At 40.5% G+C, this 25,124-nt stretch overlaps 1 protein-coding gene across 1 annotated transcript in view; it reads right to left on the bottom strand.

Annotated features, from left to right (window-relative positions):
- LOC139414226 (chemokine-like protein TAFA-2) overlaps positions 1-25,124 on the bottom strand; it is a 185,153-nt gene that overhangs the window by 15,238 nt on the left and 144,791 nt on the right. The window contains exons 3-4 of the mRNA XM_071162121.1: positions 12,205-12,354; positions 9,126-9,263 (exon numbers count right to left, since the gene is read on the bottom strand). Coding sequence (XP_071018222.1) covers positions 9,127-9,263; positions 12,205-12,354 — 287 coding nt within the window. The 3' untranslated portion in view covers position 9,126. The remainder of the gene's footprint in view (positions 1-9,125; positions 9,264-12,204; positions 12,355-25,124) is intronic.

Raw genomic sequence — 25,124 nt, forward strand, 5'->3', positions numbered from 1 at the left:
CTGACAGAGCTGGTGTAACTGAGTCAGGTTCGTAGGCCTCCTTTGCTCACACACACACCTTTTCAGTTCTGCACACAACTTTTCTATGGGATTGAGGTCAGGGTTTTGTGATGGCCACTCCAATACCTTGACTTTGTTGTCCTTAAGCCGTTTTGCCACAACTTTGTAAGTATGCTTGGGGTCATTGTCCATTTGGAAGACCCATTTGCGACCAAGCTTTAACTTCCTGACTGATGTCTTGAGATGTTGCTTCAATAAATCCACATAATTTTCCATCCTCATGATGCCATCTGTTTTGTAAGGTGCACCAGTCCCTCCTGCAGTAAAGCACCCCCACAACATGATGCTGCTACCCCTGTGCTTCATGGTTGGGATGGTGTCTTTGGCTTTTCCTCCAAACATAACGATGGTCATTATGGACAAACAGTTATATATTTGTTTCATCAGACCAGAGGACATTTCTCCAAAAAGTACGATCTTTGTTACAAACCGTAGTCTGGCTTTTCTATGGCGGTTTTGGAGCAATGACTCCTTCCTTGCTGAGCAGCCTTTCAGGTTATGTAGATATAGGACTCATTTACTGTGGATATAGATACTTTTGTACCTGTTTCCTCCAGCATCTTCACAAGGTCCTTTGCTGTTGTTCTGGGATTGAATTGCACTTTTTGCACCAAAGTACATTAATCTAGGATACAGAACGTGTCTCCTTCCTAAGCAGTATGATGGCTGCATGGTCCCATGGTGTTTATACTTGCGTACTATTGTTTGTACAGATGAACGTTGTACCTTCAGGCGTTTGGAAATTGCTCAAATAGATGAAACAGACATGTGGAGGTCTACAATTCTTTGGCTGATTTCTTTTGATTTTCCAAAGAGGTACTGAGTTTGAAGGTAGGCCTTGAAATACATCCACAGGTACACCTACAATTGACTCAAATGATGTTAATTAGCCTATCAGAAGCTTCTAAAGCCATGACATAATTTTCTGGGATTTCCAAGCTGTTTAAAGGCACAATCAACTTCTGACCCACTGGAATTGTGATAAGTGAAATAATCTGTCTGGAAACAATTGTTGGAAAAATGACTTGTGTCATGCACAAAGTAAATGTCCTAACCAACTCGCAAAAACTATAGTTTGTTAACAAGAAATGTGTGGAGTGTTTGAAAAACGAGTTTGAATTACTCCAACCTAAGTTTATGTAAACTTCCAACTTCAACTGTATATACAAAAACAGATATTAAAACAAACAATTTAGAAAATCACCCTGCAATAGGGCATAGGTCACGGATGTCCTCATTTCGAAGGAGACTGTTGGAGCTACAAACTAAAATGTCACCATTATTAAAAGGGGAAACTCATGAAGAAGGTGTTAGTTGTTCTGCTCTATGATACACACAAGTTTTCTTACATCTCTCAGATATAGGATAGACATTTCAAAACCTTCTTCCTTATGATTCATTGTTTTAATGTCTGTTTTGCCAATTATCAATGTGTTATTCAATGCGTTTCTACTGTATGGGCTATAACCCATTCACATTTATACTGAAAACTGGAAGTATATACTGTGTATATATATATATACACAGTGGGGCAAAAAAGTATTTAGTCAGCCACCAATTGTGCAAGTTTTCCCACTTAAAAAGATGAGAGAGGCCTGTAATTTTCATCATAGGTACACTTCAACTATGACAGACAACAAAAAAAAAAAATATATATATATATATATATATATATATATATATATATATATATATATATATATATATATATATATATATTCAGAACCCAAAACCATTCTGGGATTTTATAAGACCACTGAACAAAAACCTACTGCTTAAATAACACAATGCACATTCCATTGAATAGAGCCCATAATCAATGTTCACGGATGTCACCCTTTTTACAGAACCATGTAGCTAAAGTCCTTGGTGAAAAAATGTCACTGAGCCCTGTAGTCTAGTGTTTGGGTGTATAGTGCCCCACTCCCGCTGTCTCTCTGTGGGCGGTGGTGATGGGGGATTTGGAAATAGCCAGGGGATGGTTTTTCAATGTTGTCAATACCCTCAAAACTATTAGTGGACATTTTTCAATAAATGGAACTACTTTAGAAGTAAATACCTGCAGTCAACTTGTGCAATTTGTTAGGATATAAAGCAGTTTGCGTTTTCTTCATTTCACCTGTCACATTATTTTACATTATGAAGCTTACCATAGTTCTCCTGAACAGTGGAGCCAGTCACGTGTTTCTTTGTAAATAGCACAACGGGAGAAAGCGGAAGCTGGTGAGTCCAGCTATGTATTTGATTTAATTTGCTAGTTACAGTAACTAAAGTAATAAGGGGATATGGCATCATATAGTGTTAGCTTTCTGCGATGTTTGAGAAGTCAAAGTGCTTTGGATGAGTTATCTGTACAGCTGCCACTGGTATCTTAATTTCCTTTAGTTTTTTCTCCTCTCCCTTCTTGGCCCTAACGGTAATAAAGTGTGATTTCATGTCTAGATGAGATACAGCTTTTGTCAAATTGACGTCAAATGTTTTTTTTTTTTTTTTTTTGCATTTTAGCTAACCCTAACAATTTTCCTTATCTTATCATAATTCATAAACCTGCTACATGAATTACCATAATCTGCTGGGTAAGTTCACGTAAACCTGCTATGAAAAGTACATTTTTACAAAAGCTCTATCCCTCAAAATGTTGTTCATTTGCACAATCAATGTCTCTCATTCACACTTGCTTACATTTGCAAACTCGCCAAAAATGACATTCAGTAGATACAACCTATACTTGTATAACTTTATGAGCTAGATTGCCTGTCTTTGCAATTAGTTGATTTTCGTTTGTGCTCGTTAGCATATATGTCTAGCAAGCTCTATGGAAATGCATTTGTTGTTGTGCTAATTTGGTTAGCATTCTATATAGTAATCGACGTCCAATGGGCTTTTTTTGCGTTTTTAAGCGACTGAATGTGTACTAAAACGGTAATACCTTAAATCTGGGGATGAGAAAAGGACGGTATGACGATGTGGAAAATCTGGACGATATGAAAATCTGGATACCTCCCAACCCTAGTACTGTAGCAGCCACCTGCACCCCAGGCCACATGCCTCTATGCCTGCCTGCCTCTCTGTCTCCCTCTTTGAGAGAGAAAGGGTATACATTATTAACTTGGCTAAAATAAAAAGGTCTGCCTCGTCCAAGCCCTCAGCACAATGAATAATGGATAAGGCAGCTCAAGTACAGGTGTTTGGTGAGTCAAACACTGGGTCGTGATGGATGGCTCTGGGCCCACTGTGTCACAAACAACCCCCTCCTAACCCACCCCACGCTCACCCTAAAGCACAGACACACATAGCCTCTATTAATCTCTGGAAGTCACCCTATCCTGCTCTGAACATCCACCTGCATGGCTCAGCTTGTTTATTGTTGAGGTTTATCTTCTCTTTTTTGCCAATGTTTTGCTTCCTCGATGACTCTCTCGAAGTTACATCCAAGACTACTCAAATGTTTTCAGGGGCAGGCCCCGACCCAATCCTGTTCTCTTATCCAAGTGCCAAATGCAAGTGGGTCAGAAGGAAGCACGAGAGTTTTCTGTACACCAGTAGGCAGGCAGGAAGAGATGTTTAAGGATAATGTTGGCGCTCCTAGGTGGGCATGTTTTCAGCCCCTGTCGGAGCTGGGAAATACAGTAGTCTTAGCCTTAGACGTGCATTTTCTATTTCAAGAGGCTTATTGTTCATCTTCATCACTAGAGACTACTGTCAAGCTGTCATATGTACACTATATATACAAAAGTATGTGGACACCCCTTTAAATTAGTGGATTCATCTATTCCAGCCACACCTGTTGCTGACAGGTGTATACAATCAAGCACACAGTGCAATCATGCAATCTTCATAGACAAACATTGGCAGTAGAATGGCCTTACTGAAGAGCTACTGAAGAGCTCAGTGACTTTCAACGTGGCACCGTCATAGGATACCACCTTTCCAACAAGTCAGTTCATCAAATTTCTGGCCTGCTAGAGCTGCACTGGTCAACTGTAAGTGCTGTTATTGTGAAGAGGAAATGTCTAGGAGCAACAACGGCTCAGCCACGAAGTGGTAGGCCACACAAGTTTACAGAATGGGACCGGTGAGTGCTGAAGTGCACAGCACAGAAAAATAGTCCTTGGTTGCAACACTCACTATCAAGTTCCAAACTAAGTTCCAACGTCAGCACAATAACTTTATCGGGAGCTTCATGATATGGGTTTCCACGGCCGAGCAGGCAAACACAAGCCTAAGATCACCATGCGCAATGCCAACCGTCGGCTGGAGTGGTTTAAAGCTCGCCACGATTGGACTCTGGAGCAGTGGAAATGCGTTCTCTGGAGTGAAGAATCAGGCTTCACCATCTGGCAGTCCGATAGACAAATATGGGTTTGGCGGAGGCCAAGAGAACGCAACCTGCCCAAATGCATGGTGCCAAGTGTAAAGTTTGGTGGTGCTATTTTTCATGGTTTGGGCTAGGCCCCTTAGTTTCAGTGGAGGGAAATCTTAACGCTACAGCATACAATGACATTCTAGGCCATTCTGTGCTACAACTTTGTGGCAACAATTTGGGGAAGGACCTTTCCTGTCTCAGCATGACAATACACCCATGCACAAAGTGAGGTCCATACAGAAATGGTTTGTCGGCATTGGTGTGGAAGAACTTGACTGGCCTGCACAGAGCCCTGATCTCAACCCCATCAAACACCTTTGGGGTGAATTGGAACACAGACAGCAAGCCAGGCCTAATCGCATAATATCAGTACCGACCTCACTAATGCTCTTGTCGCTGAATGGAAGCAAGTCCCCGCAGCAATGTTCCAACATCTAGTGAAAAGCCTTCCCAGAAGAGTGGAGGCTGACACGGCAGCAAAGAGGGGACCAACTCCATATTAGTGCCCATGATTTTGTAATGAGATGTTCGACGAGCAGGTGTCGGCATACTTTTGGTCATGTATTGTACGTCAGAATGACACTTTTCTACAAAAATTGAATTAGATGAATAAGTGCATAAGTGTGGTGATCTCTCCATGTAATCTCTAGATACTGTTCTTTCAACATACATATATTTTTTCAGTATCTCAGTAGAATTTCGCCTTTTCGATCGTATTTGCGTCTAGCAAATTCAAAACATGTACTGTATGCGTGAGCACAGCAGTTTTCTAGAAAATTGAATTGTTGGCTTTCATACTTTTCGAATTCTCAGCGCAGCTCAAGCAATTTCTACAACTGTGAACACATTCAAATGAAGAGAGGACGTGTACTGGAAAAATTCCACTTCGAAATTTGCGGAGAGTTGCGGTTTGGGCTGTGTGTGTCAGCTGATGGTGTCTCAGAGCCATGTAGCTATGTCACAATGGGACGCCGGACAATCGCATCTCAGCGTCTGTTGACTTTGACTTATACTTTACAGTTGGTTCTGTAGAAGATAAATCAACAACTTTAGTTACTGAAGATTCTATGTCATGGTGGGCTTTAGAGGAAGCAAAACCTGTTGTGTGTGTAATAGGGGTGTGAACTAACATTTAAACGAAATTGGGATTGTTAACATACATTTTTTTTACCTAAAATCACAGAATTAAAATCATTGTACAGTTATCAAAAAACTACCACACTGCTAAAAAATACAACAAAAATGCTGAGTTAAAAACAACCCAGTACTGGGTAAATAGTGGACAGACCACAAGTTGGGCTATTTTTGACCCAGAGAGTTGGGTCACTAAGTTGGGTTATTGATCCACCGGGTCAGATCAGAAGACTGGAGGCGTGGCTTAGTAGGGGCATGGCTTTCAGATAGTTTGTTTTGGCCACCCGTGAGAGTACATTTATTTCCCTTTAATCTGTTCTGTTTTATTGTTGACACATTTTGATTGTTCACTGAAACTGTAGTTTAATGATGTTTACGCTAGGTGATTTTCTCAAATGCCTATGTGTATCCTAATGTTGGGATAGTTAGCATTTTGTTATGATACTTAAATAATAATGTTATTATTTGTATATTAAAATATGTAATGTGCAAGAATATTGAAGAGACATTAGAATGTGGAGTGTATAAACATAAATTACATTTACTCTCACAGGTTGCCAAAAATACCTTATTTTTGCACCGGTGAGAGTAAATTTTACACATTTCAATTTTCTTTAGTACATCACATATTTTAATATAACATTTATAACACTATTATGTAAATATTCTAACAAATTTCTAACTTTGACAACTTTGGGATATGCCTCTACTAAGCCATGCCTCCAGTCTTCTGATCTTACCAGGTGGATCATAGCTCAATAACCCAACTTCAACAACCCAACTGGCTGGGTCAAAATAACTGTTTTTAATAATTGTTTTTAACTCAGCATTTTTTGGAGTGCACTAACAGCACATTTTTTTATGAAACAAATACCTAATGCAACAATGATGTAAAGTTAATAGGATAGTATGCATCTGTCAAATTATTTGCCATGGATATAAAGCGCTCCACACGTCATCGTCATTCACAGTTGGAAAAACGGCAAGGGAAGCGACGGTAGCGAAGTGCTATCTGCATTGGCTATCCGGGCTATCTGCATTGTGTCCCGCCACCCACTCTTTTACACTACTGCTACTCTCTATTCATCATATTTGCATAGTCACTTTAACCATATCTACATGTACATACTACCTCAATCAGCCTGACTAAACGGTGTCTGTATGTAGCCTCGCTACTGTATATAGCCTGTCTTTTTACTGTTGTTTTATTTATTTACTTACCTATTGTTCACCTAACACCTTTTTTGCACTATTGGTTAGAGCCTGTAGGTAAGGTCTACTACACCTGTTGTATTCGGCGCATGTGACAAATACACTTTGATTTGATTTGAATTCCTTTTTGGCAATACTTTGAAAAGTTAAATGAGAAAGAGATGAAATGTAAACTTTGCCAGGTGGAATTTAGGTACAGTAATGGTAGTGCAGGTGCAACGCTTAACCATCTACAAGGGATGCACCGTGAGACTCAAACAGTTTCTGGCAGCAGCGCATTAGACAGCTTCATACGCAAGAAGTGCGTTAAAGAACGGAGTGAAAGAAATCACAGTGCTGATTACAGAAATGATTGCAGGTGATATGCCGCCATTGTCAATGGTTGAGGATATCAGCTTCAGTTCCCCAATGACATATCTACACTGAACAAAAAATGTAAACACAACATGTATAGTGTTTGTCGCATGTTTCATGTGCTGAAATAAAAAATCCCAGACCGTTTCCATATACTCAAAAAGCGTATTTGTCTAAAATGTGGTGTACAAATTTGTTTACACCCCTCTTACTGAGCACTTCTCTTTTTCCAAGATAATCCATCCACCTGACAGGTGTGGGATATCAAGAAGCTGATTAAACAGCATGTACATTACACAGGTGCACCTTGTGCTGGGGACAATAAAAGGCCACTCTAAAATGTGACCGACCGGCTTGATTCGGTATTATGTAACAAAATTTGAAATTGTGTTTTTTACATTGGATAAAATGAGAGACTTAGAGCTAGAAAATGGTACATCATACACTACAGTTGAGTAACACAGACTGGTGGTCCAAAAAAAAGCATAACTGGTGTATTTTAACACCATAAACCCATCTGTTTAAAAATAAAGTTTATATAGGTCAATCTAGCAAACCAGGCAAATAAAATCAACTTTCTAAGTAATGTTTAGGTTCGTTTATATAACATTAACTACAAGTTAAGGGCGAGCTAATAAGAGAACATAGCTAATGGCTATGAGTGTGACAAAATAAAAGCAGGGCATTCTACAAGATAATATTTTTAACTTGGACACTGTTTCATTGGCCTAACGTTATATCCTAATTTGACTTTGGTCCATGTTGTTCTTCAAATACCATCTCTGATAAACCCACACTATATCAAATAAAATCAACCTTTATTTGTAACATGCACAGGATACAGAAGGTGTAAACCCTACAGTAAAATGGTTACTTGCATAGTGGTATCTTCTGTTTAGACATGTAGCTAGCTAGCTAGCTAAGCAATGAACCATACTCTCAACTCATAATGTTACTACCCTGCATGAATCTGCCGGTAGCCAAAGATAACCAACTAGGTTCGATGTTAGCTAGCTAGCTTTCATTAGGCTGTAACTAGCAATGCAAATGGCTCTGAGATACGAATAATATTACTACACAGATCCTACACGTAATGTTAGCTAGCGAGTAATCTGTTGATCTGTTCAACACTCCCTCGCTTACTACATGACTCCACGTGCCATTCCACAGTTCTGATGTCCTCACCACCACTCCACAATGCAGAAAATAGTCAAAACAAAGAAAACCCCTCAATTAGTAGGTGTGTCCAAATTCCTGACCGGTACCACAGATAGACATACGCATGTGTGCCTTGTCCCATAGGCCCAGGGCTTATCAACTAAAACCCTGGGTCTGGCTCCCCAGTGGGTGGGAATTAGCCCCTAATCTATGCCCTCGAAGGTCTCCCCTCCCCTTGCCTAGTCATGTGAAATCCATAGATTAGGGGCTTCTTCATTTATTTCAATTAACTGATTTGCTAATATAAACTGTAACTTAGTAAAATATTTGAAATATTTGCATGTTGCGTTTATATTCTTGTTCATTATATGACTATGGTAGACAGAACTGCATTGCCCCCTAGCGGTCATTCGCAACAGGGCCATATTCTGCATTTTTGAATTTTTCATATAATTTCAACTGAAAAACATTTTTTGGGGGCAGTTTAAACGTTAACAAAAAAAAGTGTGTCACATCCCTAGTGTGTTTATGTGTGTGTGTTTGTGAGCACATGTGCCCTGTGTGCGTGTGTGTGTGTGTGTGTAAGTGCACATGTGTACACGTGTACACTTATGAGTACATACAGTGCCTTCGGAAAGTATTCAGACCCCTTGACTTTTTCCACATTTTGTTATGTTACAGCCTTATTATAAAAAAAATATTTTTTTTTTAAAATCCCTCATCAATCTACACACAACACCCCATAATGACAAATCGAAAAGAGGTTTTTAGACATTTTTGCAAATGTATAAAATAAAAAAAATGTATGTGTTATAACGGCGCATGTGATGCATTTTCTTACATTATGCACCCACCTTCGTCGTCTTTACTTTGTTTCCTGTACTGCAGCTCCAGCCTTTCAGGTCAGGCAACACTTTACACTCCTCCCCATCCATACATGGATGCATCTGGCACCACCACTTCTGTGCAACTATGGATGCTGCAAGAGGCAAAGAGAGAGGAATGCAACCAGTTAATATGTGTACATCACAAGGCGGTGAAAAGACACTTCCTCTACTAGACTACTGTAACAACTGAACCCACAACAAGACATCTGTTTCTACAAACATGTCAGTGAGAGTGAAGCCTTTTGATCCATGACTGACAGTAGAGTAGAGAGAGATCCTCCATGACTGCGAGCTGACTGCTTGACTGACTGGCTGAGCTGTGTGTTTCCAGGAGTGAATTACAGGGTGTGGGTCAATGTTAAGCTGATGAACAAAGTGGCAGGAGGGCAAAACACAGACTGGCACAGTGGGAGCAGAACAGGCCTCCAAGGTCTACAGCTGCCTCTGAGGAGGCTGCCAGAGGCTAGGGTTTCCCTTGACATTTCTAAATCTTCAGTCAGTGGTGTCAAGGTGGGAGGAAGCTACTGTCAGAGCCATTACAGTACAGAGGATAGGGATCGATTCACCTGTCGCAGGGGCCTCTGTTGACATGATATTAAATGACCTGGCCCACTATACTTCAATGAGCAAGCGCATCAGCACGCCAGGCTTTATTGTTTCCAGTGATAGACAGACAGCAGACAGCCTGAAACCTAAGTTTTCAGTGTACAAATGTAACATGATGAACAGGAATGACATTTACTCTCACTGGTTGCCAAAAATACCTACCTGAAAGCCACGACTCCAATAGGCCAAGCCTCCTGAAAATAACCTATTATAAACAAGATACCCATCTGCTGGGTCAACCCAGAATGAAAGTGAATACAAACCCAACTGATGATTAAAATAACCCATGTTTGGGTAATCCAAAGCCTGACATATTTGGGGTGATGCTTCCAGAGTTCTTTTTGCACCCGTGAGAGTAAATTTTATTTAATGTTCATCCTGTTAAGTTTTTACACTGCAAATATCAATTTCCCTTTAATATTTTAATATAACATTATATAACACAATTCTGTAAATATTATAACAAGTTGCTAAATTTACCAACTTTGGGATATGCATACGCTACGTAAAAATAACCCTGTCCAATATTTACCTAAATTGGGATGTTTTTAAGCATTTTGTTTAGATTTTCCAGCATTTTGTTTAGATTGACCGGTAGATGCAGGAAAATGGATTAGTGACTAAACGTAACAGTAGAAGAAAATATCTTACCCAAGTCAAATTTTGAATTGTTGATGATTGATAATCATTTGAAACCGCACTAATTCTGAGTGATACATGTGTGATACAAGACCGATTTTGGAACAGTGTACTGCCAATTACTGTGTTGCTAATACTGTCCTGTCAATAAAAATATATACAGTTGAAGTCGAAAGTTTACATACACTTAGGTTGGAGTCATTCAAACTTTCTTTTCAACCCCTCCACAAATTTCTAGTTAACAAACTATAGTTTTGGCAAGTCGGTTAGGACATCTACTTTGTGCATGACACAAGTAAATTTTCCAACAAATGTTTACTGACAGATTATTTCACTTATAATTCACTGTATCACAATTCCAGTGGGTCAGAAGTTTACATACACTAAGTTGACTGTGCCTTTAAACAGCTTTGAAAATTCCAGAGAATGATGTCATGGCTTTAGAAGCTTCTGATAGGCTAATTGACATCATTTGAGTCAATTGGAGGTGTACCTGTGGATGTATTTCAAGGCAGTGCCTCTTAGCTTGACATCATGGGAAAATCAAAAGAAATCAGCCAAGACCCCAGAAAAAAAATGGTAGACCTCCACAAGTCTGGTTCATCCTTGGGAGCAATTTCCAAATGCCTGAAGGTACAACATTCATCTGTATAAACAATAGTACGCAAGTATAAACACCATGGGACCATGCAACCGTCATACTGCTCAGGAAGGAGACGTGTTCTGTCTCCTAGAGAGGGCAAATCAATCCCAGTACAACAGCAAAGGACCTTGTGAAGATGCTGGAGGAAACAGGTACAAAAGTATATATCCACAGTAAAACGAGTCCTATATTGACATAACCTGAAAGGCTGCTCAGCAAGGAGGAAGCCACTGCTCCAAAAACGCCATTAAAAAGTCAGGCTACGGATTGCAACTGCAGATGGGGATAAAGATTGTACTTTTTGGAGAAGTGTCCTCTGGTCTGATGAACCAAAATATAACTGTTTGGCCATAATGACCATCGTTATGTTTGGAGGAAAAGGCTTGCAAGCCGAAGAACACCATCCCAAACGTGAAGCATGGAGGTGCTTCGTGGCAGCATCATGTTGTGGGGTTGCTTTGCTGCTGGAGGGACTGGTGCACTTAAAAAAATAGATGGCATCATGAGGACGGAAAATTATGTGGATTTATTGAAGCAACATCTCAAGACATCAGTCAGGAAGTTAAAGCTTGGTCGCAAATGGGTCTTCCAAATGAACAATGACCCCAAGCATACTTACAAAGTTGTGGCAAAATGGCTTAAGGACACAAAGTCAAGGTATTGGAGTGGCCATCACAAAGCCCTGACCTCAATCCCATAGAAAATGTGTGGGCAGAACTGAGAAGGTGTGTGTGAGCAAGGAGGCCTACAAACCTGACTCAGTTACACCAGTTATGTCAGGAGGAATGGGCCAAAATTCACCCAACTTATTGTGGGAAGCTTGTGGAAGGCTCCCCGAAACATTTGACGCAAGTTAAACAATTTAATGGCAATGCTACCAAATACTAATTGAGTGTATGTAAACTTCTGACCCACTCTGAATGTGACGGAAGAAATAAAAGCTGAAATAAATCATTCTCTATACAATTATTCTGACATTTCACATTCTTAAAATAAAGTTGTGATCCTAACTGACCTAAAACAGTTTTTTTTTTACTTGGATTAAATGTCAGGAATTGTGAAAAACTGAGTTTAAATGTATTTGGATAAGGTATATGTAAACTTCCGACTTCAACTGTATATATATAAATAAAGAATGACCGTACCGTCCACACAAGATGGAGCCGCTCTTGTTGTCCCGGCAACCTGTCCGGGGAAGCAGGAACATTTGACCGTCTGGGATCTCTCCTCAATCTTGTTCTTGTTGCAGCAGCGGTGGGCGGCGATCACTTCACAGGTCCCTGCTTTGACATGCACTGCAAACACAAACAGAGATGGCTCCATGTTCATGGCTCCATGTACATCAACCCAGCTCCTGCAGACAGCAGACCACATAGGCTAAAGCTGTGTCTGTAAGGACATATCTCAAATTACCCTATTCTCCTTAATGCACTATGCATGTTTGAGCCATGTTTGACAAGAGTTACATAGGGCTGTCACATAGGGCTCTGGTCAGAATAGGGCACTATAGAGCACTATATAGAGCAGGGGTATTCAAATCATACGAGGTCCAGAAACTGCTGGTTTTCTGTTCTACTTGATAATTAATTGCACCCACCTGGTATCCAGTTCTAAATCAGTCCCTGATAAGAGGGGAATCATTTTTTTTTAAGCAGTGGAACTGGCTTTGAAGTCCATATTTGAACACTACACAAAGTGTATGGCTGCGTTTACAGAGGCAGCCCATTTCAGATATTTTGCCAATTATTAGCATTTCTGATACCTATCTGATCTTTTCACTAATGTGTAAACAGCAAAGAAACACATGGAATCTGATCTTTTGACTTTAGATTTACACTGCCTCCAAATGGCTGCGTTTACACAGGCAGCCCAATTCTGATATTTTTTTTCCATTAATTGCTCTTTTGGCAAGATCTGATTGGTCAAAATACCAAATGGTGAAATAAACATATGAATTTGACTGCCTGGTGAAGCGCAGCCAAAGTGGATCTGAATCCTGATACAAACTTGATCCTCTTTATGCAACCTCTGTTTAGATGTGCATATCAGTTTTTCTTGTAGAACATGACCTGCCGTTGCCATGAAATCCACCCCATAATTTTAAAGGAATAGTGACAGGAAATAAGCATTCCATCTGTGTGCTTCTTCAGAGGCTACATCAGTGTGAATGCGCAAATCTGATGGGTCACATGTAAAACTGGATATACCGTAGAAAGAAAATCTGATTTGGGTTCTGTTTTGTGTAAACAAAACATAAAATATACAATCTTTATATGTACAGTGCCTTCAAAAGGTATTCACACCCCTTTACTTTTTCCACATTTTGTTGTGTTATAGCCTGAATTTAACATTCATAATATTTCGATTTTTATAACTGATTTTTATAACACACAGTACCCCATAAAGTCAAAGTGGAATTGTGTTTTTTTACATTTTTACAAATTCATAAAAATGAAAAGCTGAAATGTCTTGAGTCAATAAGTATTCAACCCCTTTGTTGTGGCAAGCCTAAATAGGTTCAGGAGTAAAAATGTGCTTATCAAGTCAGATAATAAGTTGCATGGAATAACTCTTGTTTGACATGATTTTTGAATGACTACCCCATCTCTGTACTCCATACATACAATTATATGTAAGTTCCTTCAGTCGAACAGTGAATTTCAAAAATAGATTCAACATCGACCAGGAAGGATTTCCAATGCCTCACAAAGAAGGGCACCTATTTGTCGATGGGTAAAAAAAAAAAAAAGCAGACAGTGGATATATCCCTTTGTGCATGGTGAAGTTATTAGAGATGGTCGCCTCGCGTTCTTAGGAACTATGCAGTATTTTGTTTATTTATGTACAATTTATCACATTGTTACCCCAGGAAATCTTAATTTGATTATAATCACAGCAGTGTAAATCCCCCCCAAGCACACACCTCGACCGCCCTGAAAGAACTTCATTGGACTCTATGTAAACTATGTCAATTTTATCAGCATATCGAATGTGCTAACCGGGCTGGCGACATTCTAGATCATTGATACTCTAACGTCCGCGTAGCATACAAAGCCCTTCCTCGCCCTTCTTTCGGCAAATCTGACCACATCTCCATTTTGTTGCTCCCAGCCACAAGACAGAAACTAAAACAGGAAACGCCCGTGCTCAGGTCTGTTCAACGTTGGTCTGACCAATCAGATTCCACGCTTCAAGATTGCTTCGATCACGTGGACTGGGATATGTTCCGGATAGCCTCAGACAACAACATTGATGAATGCGCTGATTCGGTAAGCGAGTTAATTAGCAAGTGCATCGATGATGTTGTACCCACAGTGACTATTAAAACCTTCCCCAACCAGAAACCGTGGATTGATGGCAGCATTCGCACAAAATTGAAAGCAAGAATCACTGCTTTTAATCATGGCAAGGCAACCGGAAACATGACTGAATACAAACTGTGGAGCTATTCCCTCCGCAAGGCAATCAAAAAAAGCTAAGCGTCAGTATAGAGACAAAGTTGAGTCACAATACAATGGCTCAGACATGAGACGTATGTGGCAGGGTCTACAGTCAATCACGAATTACAAAAAGAAAACCACCACCGTCGGGGACACAGACGTCTTGCTCCCAGACAAATTAAACAACTTCTTTGCTTGCTTTGAGGACAATACTGTGTCACTGACATGGCCCGCTACCAAACCTGCGGGCTCTCCTTCACCGCTGCCAATGTGAGTACAACATTTAAACATGTTAACCCTCGCAAGGCTGTAGGCCCAGACTGCATCCCTAGCCTCGTCCTCAGAGCATGCACAGACCAGCTGGCTGGTGTGTTTACAAAAATATTCAATCAATCCCTATCCCAGTCTGCTGTTCCCACATGCTTCAAGAGGGCCACCATTGTTCCTGTTCCCAAGAAAGCTAAGGTAACTGAGCTAAACGACTATCGTCCCGCAGCACTCACTTCCGTCATCATGAAGTGCTTTGAGAGACTAGTCAAGGATCATATCACCTCCACCCTACCTGACATCCTAGACCCACTCCAATTTGCTTACCGCCCCAATAGGTCCACAGACGACGAAATCGCAATCACTCTGCACACTGCCCTAACCCATCTGGACAAGAGGAATACCTATGTAACAATGATGTTCATCAACTACAGCTCAGCATTTAACACCATAAGTACCCTCAACCCCACCCTGTGCAATTGGGTCCTGGACTTTCTGACGGGCCGCCCCCCAGGTGGTGAGGGTAGGAAACAACATCTCCACCCCGCTGATCCTCAACACTGGGGCCCCACAAGGGTGCGTTCTCAGCCCTCTCTTGTACTCCCTATTCATCCATGACTGCATGGCCATGCACACCTCCAACTCAATCATCAAGTTTGCAGATGACACTACAGCGGTAGGCTTTATTACCAACAACGACAAGATGGCCTACAGGTAGGAGGTGAGGGCCCTCGGAGTGTGGTGTCAGGAACATAACCTCACACTTAACGTCAACAAAACAGATGATCGTGGATTTCAGGAAACAGCAGAGGGAGCACCCCCCTATCCACATTGACAGGACAGTAGTAGAGAAAGTGGAAAGTTTTAATTTCCTCGACGTACACACTACAGACAAACTGAAATGGTCCACCCATACAGACAGTGTGGTGAAGAAGGCGTAACAGTGACTCTTCAGGAACTTTTACAGATGCACAATCGAGAGCATTCTGTCGGGCTATATCACCACCTGGTACGGCAACTACTCTGCCCACAACCATAAGACTCTCCAGAGGGTATTGAGGTCTGCACAACACATCACCAGTGGCAAACTACCTGCTCTCCAGGAAACCGTCACCACCCGATGTCACAGGAAGGCCAAAAAGATCATCAAGGACAACAACCACCCGAGCCACTGCCTGTTCACCCCACTATCATCCAGAAGGCGAGGTCAGTACAAGTGCATCAAAGCTGGGACCGAGACACTGAAAAACAGCTTCTATCTCAAGGCCATCAGACTGTTAAACAACCATAGAGTGGCTGCTGCCAACATACTGACTCAAATCTCTAGCAACTTTAATAATAAGAAATTGGATGTAATAAATGTATCACTAGTCACTTTAAACAATGCCACTTTATATAATGTTTACCTACCCTACATTACTCATCTCATATGTATATACTGTTCTCTATGCCATCTACTGCATATTGCCTATGCCACATGGCCATCGCTCATCCATATATTTATATGTACACATTCTTATTCATTCCTTTCCACTTGTGTGTATAAGGTAGTTATTGTGAAATTGTTAGATTACTTGTTAGATATTAGTGCATGGTCGGAACTAGAAGCACAAGCATTTCGCTACACACATTAACATCTGCTAACCATTTGTATGTGACAATAAAATTTGATTTGATTTATTTGATTACACACAGTCATTACAAAGATACAGGCGTCCTTCCTAACTCAGTTGCCGGAAAGGAAAGAAACCGCTCAGGGATTTTTCCATGACGCAAATGGGGACTACAAAATAGTTTAATGGCTGTGATAGGAGAAAACTGAGGATGGATGAACGACATTGTAGTTACTTCACAATATTACCCTAATTGATAGAGTGAAAAGAAGGAAGCCTGTACAGAATAAAAAAAATCTCAAAACATGCATCCTGTTTGCAACAAGGCACTAGAGTAATGCTAGAAAAAAATATGTCAAAGCAATTCATTTTTGTCCTGAATACAAAGTGTTATGTTTGGGGCAAATCCAACACAACATATTACTGAGTACCACTCTCCATATTTTCAAGCATGGTGGTGGCTGCATCATGATATGGGTATGCATGTAATCGTTCTTCAGGATATAAAAATATATTAAATGGAGCTAAGCAGAGACAAAATCCTAAAGGAAAACCTGATTCAACCTACTTTTCACCAGACACTGGGAGATTAATTCACCTTCCAGCAGGACAATAACCTAAAACACAAGGCCAAATCTACACTGGATTGTTTTACCAAGAAGACAGTGAATGTTCAAGAGTGGCCACTTTGACTTAAATCTACTTGAAAATCTATGGCAAGACCTGAAAATGGTTGTCTAGCATTGATCAACAACTAATTTGACAGAGCTTAAAGAATTTTGAAAAGAATAATGGGCAAACATTGTACAATCCAGGTATGGAAAGCTCTTAGAGTCTTACTCAGAAAGCTGTAATTTCTGCTTCTGCAAAGTATTGACTTAGGGGTGTGAATACTTACAGTACCCGTTGAAATGGTGGAACACACCTGCTCATTCAAGGGTTGTTCTTTATTTTTACTATTTTGTAGAACTACATTGTAGAATAACAGTTAAGACATCAAAACTATGAAATAACACATATGGAAACATGTTGTAGCCAAACAAGTGTTAAAGAAATTATTCAAAGAGATTCTTCAAAGCAGCCACCCTTTGCATTCTCTAAACCAGCTTCATGAGGTAGTCACCTGGAATGCATTTCAATTAAAAGGTGTGCTTTGTTAAAAGTTAATTGGTCGAATTTTACCCCTTTTTCTCCCCAATTTTGTGGTATCCAATTGTTTCAGTAGCTACTATCTTGTCTCATCGCTACAACTCCCGTACGGGCTCGGGAGAGATTGAAGGTTGAAAGTCATGCGTCCTCCGATACACAACCCAACCAAGCCACACTACTTCTTAACACAGCGCCATACAACCCGGATGCCAGCCGCACCAATGTGTCGGAGGAAACACCGTGCCCCTGGCAACCTTGGTTAGCACGCACTGTGCTAACCAAGGTTGAGCTAATCAGTTGTATTGTGACAAGATATGGATGGTATACAGAAGATAGCCCTATTTGGTAAATACCAAGTCCATATTATGGCAAGAACAGCTCAAATAAGCAAAGAGAAACGACAGTCGATCATTATTTTAAAACATGAAGGTCAGTCAATCCGGATAATTTCAACTTTGAAAGTTTCTTCAAGTGCAGTCGCAAAACCATCAAGCGCAATGATGAAACTGGCTCTCATGACGACTGCCAGAGGAAAGGAAGACACAGAGTTACCTCTGCTGGCAAGGATAGGTTCATTAGAGTTACCAGCCTCAGAAATTGCAGCCCAAATAAAAGCTTCACAGAGTTCAAGTAAGAGACACTTGCTTGGCCAAGAAACACGAGCAATGGACATTAGACCGGTGGAAATCATCAAATCAAATCAAATTGAGTTACCCAGCCTAAAACCCCAAACAGCAAGCAATGCAGGTGTAGAATCACGGTGGCTAGGAAAAACTCCCTAGAAAGGCCAAAACCTAGGAAGAAACCTAGAGAGGAACCAGGCTATGAGGGGTGGCCAGTCCTCTTCTGGCTGTGCCGGATGGAGATTATAACAGAACATGGCCAAGATGGTCAAATGTTCATAAATGACCAACATGGTCAAATAATAATAATCCCAGTAGTTGTCGAGGCTGCAACAGGAGTAAATGTCAGTTGGCTTTTCATAGCCGATCATTGAGAGTATCTCTACCGCCTGCTGTCCCTAGAGAGTTGAAAACAGCGGGTCTGGGACAGGTAGCACGTCCGGTGAACAGGTCAGGGTTCCAAATCTGTCCTTTGGTCTGATGAGTCCATCTGTGAGATTTTTGGTTCCAACTACCGTGACTTTGTGAGAAGCAGAGTAGGTGAACGGATGATCTCTGCATGTGTGCCTCCCAACGTGTAGCATGGAGGAGGAGGTGTGAAAGTGTAGGGGTGGTTTGCTGGTGACGCTGTCAGTGATTTATTCAGAATTCAAGGCACACTTAACCAGCATGGCTACCACAGAATTCTGCAGCGATACGCCATGGTTTGCGCTTAGTGGGACTATCATTTGTTTTTCAACTGGACAATGGGCCCAACACAACACCAAGCTGTGTAAGGGTTATTTGACCAAGAAGGAGAATGATGGAGTGCTGCATCAGATGACCTGGCCTCCACAATCACCCGAACTTAACCCAATTGAGATGGTTTGGGATGAGTTGGACCGTAGAGTGAAGGAAAAGCAGCCAACAAGTGCTCAGCATATGTGGGAACTCCGTCAAGAATGTTGGAAAATCTGTTGATTTGTTTAACACTTTTTTGGTTACTACATGATTCCATATGTGTTATTTCATAGTTTTGATATCTTCACTATTATTCTACAATGTAGAAAATAATAAAAATAATTAAAAACCCTGGAATGAGTAGGTATGTCCAAACTTTTGACTGGTACTGTATGTAGATTGAATATTTTTGTATTTCATTTTCAAATGTTAAAAAATTATCTAAAAACATGTTTACACTTTGTCATTATGGGTTATTGTGTGTAAAAAAAAAAATCTAATTTGAATTCAGGCTGTAACACAACACAATGTGGAATAAGTCAAGGGGTATGAATACTTTCTGAAGGCACTGTTTGTACCCTACAGAGCCTAATCTTATAGAAATTGGTAGCTTGATTGGGAATACTTTTCCTGACCTTAAAAGGCCTTTGGGGAAGCCAGAGAAGAGTGGGGAGGAGGAAGTGTATTTGAACCTACCAAGCAGGGACATCTATAGAGCTGACCTGCAGCTCATGCACAGATACATCTCTGACGTACAGTCATGGTTAAATTGTGCTCCATGTAGGGGGACTTTTCTTTCTTGCACCTGATGTATTATGCATAAGAACAATCCTTCTTTACGAGCTGAGAGGGCCACATCTTCCATGGTGAGAACACGGACAATATAGTAATTGCTTCATGAAGTAAGAGATAACCTCATATTAAAGTAACCCATATAGATTGACGCTGAATTATTAATTCCAAGTATAAAATGGAGACCGTGGAGATGAGTGAACCAGGAATGCAACAATGACACAGCATCGTCAGCAGAAATACGTTGTCGATGGTGTGTTTTCAAATGGGTCCTTTGATGAAAGGAATCGTGGAGTGAACATCTAATAACATTTTATTTGTCACATACACATACAACAAGGGTAGATCTTACCGTGATATGCTTACTTACGAGTCTTTAACCAATAACCTTTGAAAAGAGAAAGTACGAAAAATGTGCTAAATAAACTAAAGGAAAAGTAGTAACACTGTAAAATAACAATAACGAGGCTATATAAAAGGGGTACCGGTACCGATTCGATGTGCAGGGGTAGGGGTTAGTCGAGGTAAGTAAGGTAATATTTACATGTAGGTAGGGGTTGTTAATGGCTTTGGTTTTTCCATTTATGGTTTGAGGTTGGACTTTAGCACGTAGGGTGCACCGATTGGTGTCTCCTCGTTAGTCCACTTGTGTTGGTTACCATTTCATTTGTGGGAAGCTGTGTCATCTGTGCTGGCCCAGGTGCTCCAGTTGTCTTGATAGATGCAGAAGGTCAACACTTTTAGTTGGTGCTCCTGATTTTGTTTTCTTGACAAACAAGGCTTTATCTGAGTTCCCTGATTTCGTTTTGCTCCACCTTTTTGGTTGGCTTCCTGTCTTTAAGTTTGGTGTGGGTTTATCTTTTGTTTGCCTATTCTTGGGCAAATTTCATGGGCACTCATGGAGGGTGTTTTTTAGGTTCCAGTAGTTGTTGCTAGTCAACTTTCAGTGGACACCCCCATGAGTGTCTTTTCAGAACCCCACCTAAAACCCCACCCGTTTCATTTTGGTTGTTGTCTGTGACTCTTTGTTAGTTCCCCCTTCTGTTTAAACGACTTGCTCACGTAACGGTAAAATGACTGGGCATAGATAATAAACAGAGAGTAGCAGAAGTGTGTGTGTGTGTGTGTGTGTGTGTGTGTGTGTGTGTGTGTGTGTGCGTGCGTTTGTGTGGTATCAATATGCATGTGTGTTTTGTGTGTGATGGAGTGTCAGTGTAGAGTTAATCAAGACTGTGCAAGAGAGTCAGGGCAAAAAATTATAATAAAACAATTAAAAGGAAATAGTCCTGGCAGCCATTTGATTAACTGTTCAGCAGTCTTTTGGCTTGGGGTAGAATCTGTTAAGGAGTATTTTGGTCCCAGATTTGGCACTCTGGTACAGCTTGCCATGTGGTAGCAGAGAGAACAGTCTATAACTTGGGAGGCTGGAGTCATTGACAATTTTTAGGGCCTTCCTCTGACATCGCCTGGTATAGAGGTCCTGGAAGCCTGGCCCCAGTGATGCACTGGGCTGTACGCACTACACAATGTAGTGCCTTGCAGTTGCCATACCAAGTGGTGATGCAACCAGCTTTCGATGGTGCAGCTGTATAACTTTTGGAGGATCTGAGGTCCCATGTCAAATTTTGCAGCCCATCAGCAAATCCAGAATCTTCTTGCAGAGGGAGGTGTTCATTCTTTTTGCTGGGAGAGCTGCTGCCGTGTTGTCAGAGAGAGTATTGCTGCACCGCTTCATCGCTTCCAGATTTGGCCTGCAGTAACTTTGAAGAGACGTTTCTAATCTGTGTCCACTGACAGATATTATTTATTGTGCCTCTAGTCCGGCATCTGAGAGTTTCTGGATCATGGTGGTTCAGAGGCAGTGATAAGTGTAAATTTGCGACATGCCAGCTATTTCGCAGATCTTTGTCAAAATTGTTGCGAGCATGTTCATGACAATCTGCTTTTTTGTGTACTTGAAACATATTAGACAAAATAACATTAGCTAATAGTTAGGCCTACATAGCTACTGGTTATATTGTTAGGGTACATTAGAATGTTTTAGCTAGCTACCTTACAGTTATATACCATATATATCTGTTCACTGGTGGGCAGCTTTGTTGGGCCCCACTTTAATCAACTTTTTAATTACGCTGACAAACACATTACTCTTTGTGAATTCAGTATCTTTCTGTATACTCCATTCCAAACTGAGATAGGGGTCATTGATATGTCGGTTCCAACTAGCTCTGAGTCCAGCGTAGCTGCTAAATCCTATATTCTTCACCATTCATGTTTCTCACTGAACCATAAAAGTCCTGTAGAATGTCTTTCAGCTCTGTTTTTGTTGTATTCCCAAACTCACAATGTATCCCTATTTTTTTCACACAAGTCAGTGAAGCAGGTCGGTGCCCACTTTGTTTATTTCACAATGTTCTTTTCGTTTCGCTTTCTCTCAAGTTAATCTAAACGCTTCTTTCCTACATCGGCATGACAAACTATTGTTGATGTAGCCATTTTATCGAGGTAAAAAGGCACAAAGATATCAAGGTGAAAAGGCTAAACATCATAGTCATGGTATACGGTCTAACATACACAAAGCTAAATGCTGTTTTAGCCAATCAGCATCCTGTATCCAAACTACCTGGTTTATAATACCGTTTTTAATGTCCCGTTGATAGAATAGTCTCGAACGGAGCTCATCCAGTTTATTCTCCAGTGAGAATTTTCTTAAATACTTCCTTATGGCACAGGCCATAAGAAAGACAACAAAATGATGTTTGACTCCAGATTTAAAGACATGTGTATGGCACATATTATGCTATTTACCGAATTAGCCTTTTTATATATTTAGAATAATCATTTACCACAGGTGAATACACCCTTTAATGTATGTACACATTTACCACAGGTGAATATAGAATTTATGTACAGATTTGTCTTTTTAGATTAAATACAAAATCTATTTGTGTCTATTTAATATGCATTACCTTTCTTCTTAGTAGTCTTATGTGAAAGTCTTTAGTTATTTGAACATCATTGTCAGGGCTAGAGAGGGAGTAAATGATGAAAAGTTTCATTGTTCTTTTCAGATCAGCCTTAATTATGTCCGTAAAGATTTTCAATTTAGGACCTGGGTTGAAAATAGATTGAAAACGGGCCTCCATCTTGACATTAGTGAGTGATCCAAAAATCTCATCTACAACATTAAAAACATTTTGTTTCCAATCAATAAGGGGTCATTCACATTCCAACAAAAGTCCAGTCAACAATTGGCGATTGAGTGCTTTCCAGCCAACACTAACTACTGATGCAAACACAGGTGAGGATCTTCGCCTGTGATGTGATTATGTTTAAGCCATAGGAACACCCCTGGGTCAAAGTTAATTTCCAAAGTATCAATTGCTCAAATTGAATACTCAAAGTTTCTTGAAGAGGGAGAGTTAGCTGCATGTGACTGATAGGCAATCAATAACGGTCTAGTAGAGCTCGGTGACACTCATTATTGGAAGATAAACAGAACAACTGAATGTCCGAGTTGAAGGAAATGATCTGGTATGTGATCAAGAGGAGAATTTGAGAACACCCAAGAGATTCAAACTGTGAAATAACATAATAATAATAGCTGCATGTATTCATTTGATCAACTTGTTCACTAGAAAGTGCAGTCAGCATTTTACCTCAGAGAAACGACTCCACTTCACCCCTCAAACCTCCAACTGAGCAGCCATGTCCACTAGCCGAGTCGTTCGGTCTCCCCAGCCTTCTCTGGCCAAGGTCACTGATTCAGGAGTCAAACCTCACACCAGGCCATGTGGTCAGCAGGGAGGGGGGAGGTGAGGGTGGTTATGGGATGTATTACAGGGGTTAGGTGAGGGGTGAGGCAAGCCTTGGCTGGTAACTATGCACAACAATGCACAGTCCATAAGCAGGTTGACTGCTGATACTGATCGTATACCCTCAGCCAATGGCCCTTGGGAGAAGGTGAAAGCAAAGGGTGGGAAATATGGGAAATATGATGGGCTGGATGCCCATTATATACCATCAGGCTCTTTAGGATCTCTTTGAGATCAATGGAGAGGATGCATAGTGCAACAATACTAATAGTATGGGATAATGCTCAATGTGCCAGCTAGATAGAAGCTGCCTCTACTTCTCCTGCAGTGTTGTCCTGCTGTGCTCATCCAGACAACTGGGCAAATGGCTCCCCACACTTGTGATCAATACGTTTAACTTAAAGCACTTAGGATTGTCATCAGTTAATATCACCCAGCACCCACATCAGCAGGAAGGATAGAGGAGCAGGGTTGCAGGCAACACTAACGAGGACCGGCATGAGGTCCGGACCTCCAGGCAATTGATAGCACTTTTAGCACAGTGCTCCTCTCTGCAATCATATTCATTGATCCCTGATTGATAAGTGCCAACATGTATCCAGAAGTTATGTGTAGCTATGATTCACAGAAGAGAGAAACCCTGATAAATCTAAGGGAGGCAAGTAGCGTCTATTGAGGGTATTTTATCATTGAACTAAACTGACAAGTATTGCGAACACGCAAAATGATTTAACGTTTAAAATAATCTACACATTGGACCTGCAGTTTGAAAATGCTCTTTACTGCCATACACATTTAATGTTATAAATAAGTGCATACTGTATGCTTGTGTTATTAAATTAATCAAATGTAAATTATGCTCTCCTTTCAATTTCCCTGGTCAATTTTCATCAATAGTTAGCAAAAAAAAAATGTAGTGAGGCAAGTCAGTTAAGAACACATTTTTATTTACAATGACAGCCTATCGGGGAACAGTGGGTTAATTGCCTTGTTCAGAATGATAGGTTTTTACCTTGTCAGCTCGGGGATTTGATCCTGCAACCTATTGGTTACTGGTCCAACGCTCTAACCACTAGGCTACTTGCCAAACCAACATGATGACAAATAACAAACAAAAAAACGAATGGAAAAAATAACCACATCTCCTGTGAGTTTATTCATGATATTTGTTCATGGGGAAATTAGCATTGCAGTGTGGCAGTCACTTGTCTTTCAGCACAGAAATTATAGACCTTGTGTTCCCCAAATTGACTCTGCATTTGTTTTCCGCAGTATACAAAACACTGACAGAGGTTGAGGTTGAGAAAGTCAAGCCACAACAGAAATAAAGGAAATTCAGCATTGAACCTAAGAACCATGAAAACAGCATCACCCAGAAAAATGTAATTTCAGTTCATACAACATCATAGATAAAATAAATGTATCTATTAACTTGTCAGTCATACTTAGTGATAATAGCGCAGACAATTGATGCACATGCATCATAAAATAATAGTCATCATGGAAAATCCATCTCAAGTTACATTTAATGAAACTATCCAAGGAAACATGCTGCTCTTAGTTGGTCATTAATCTCTGTTAACTCATATGTAAAATGTTGCATAATTTGGTCAGCTGCATGACAAACTTCTGAGTTCATACTTGTT

This window comes from Oncorhynchus clarkii, chromosome 7 (genome assembly GCF_045791955.1).
Source record: "Oncorhynchus clarkii lewisi isolate Uvic-CL-2024 chromosome 7, UVic_Ocla_1.0, whole genome shotgun sequence".
NCBI classification, from domain to species: Eukaryota; Metazoa; Chordata; class Actinopteri; order Salmoniformes; family Salmonidae; genus Oncorhynchus; species Oncorhynchus clarkii.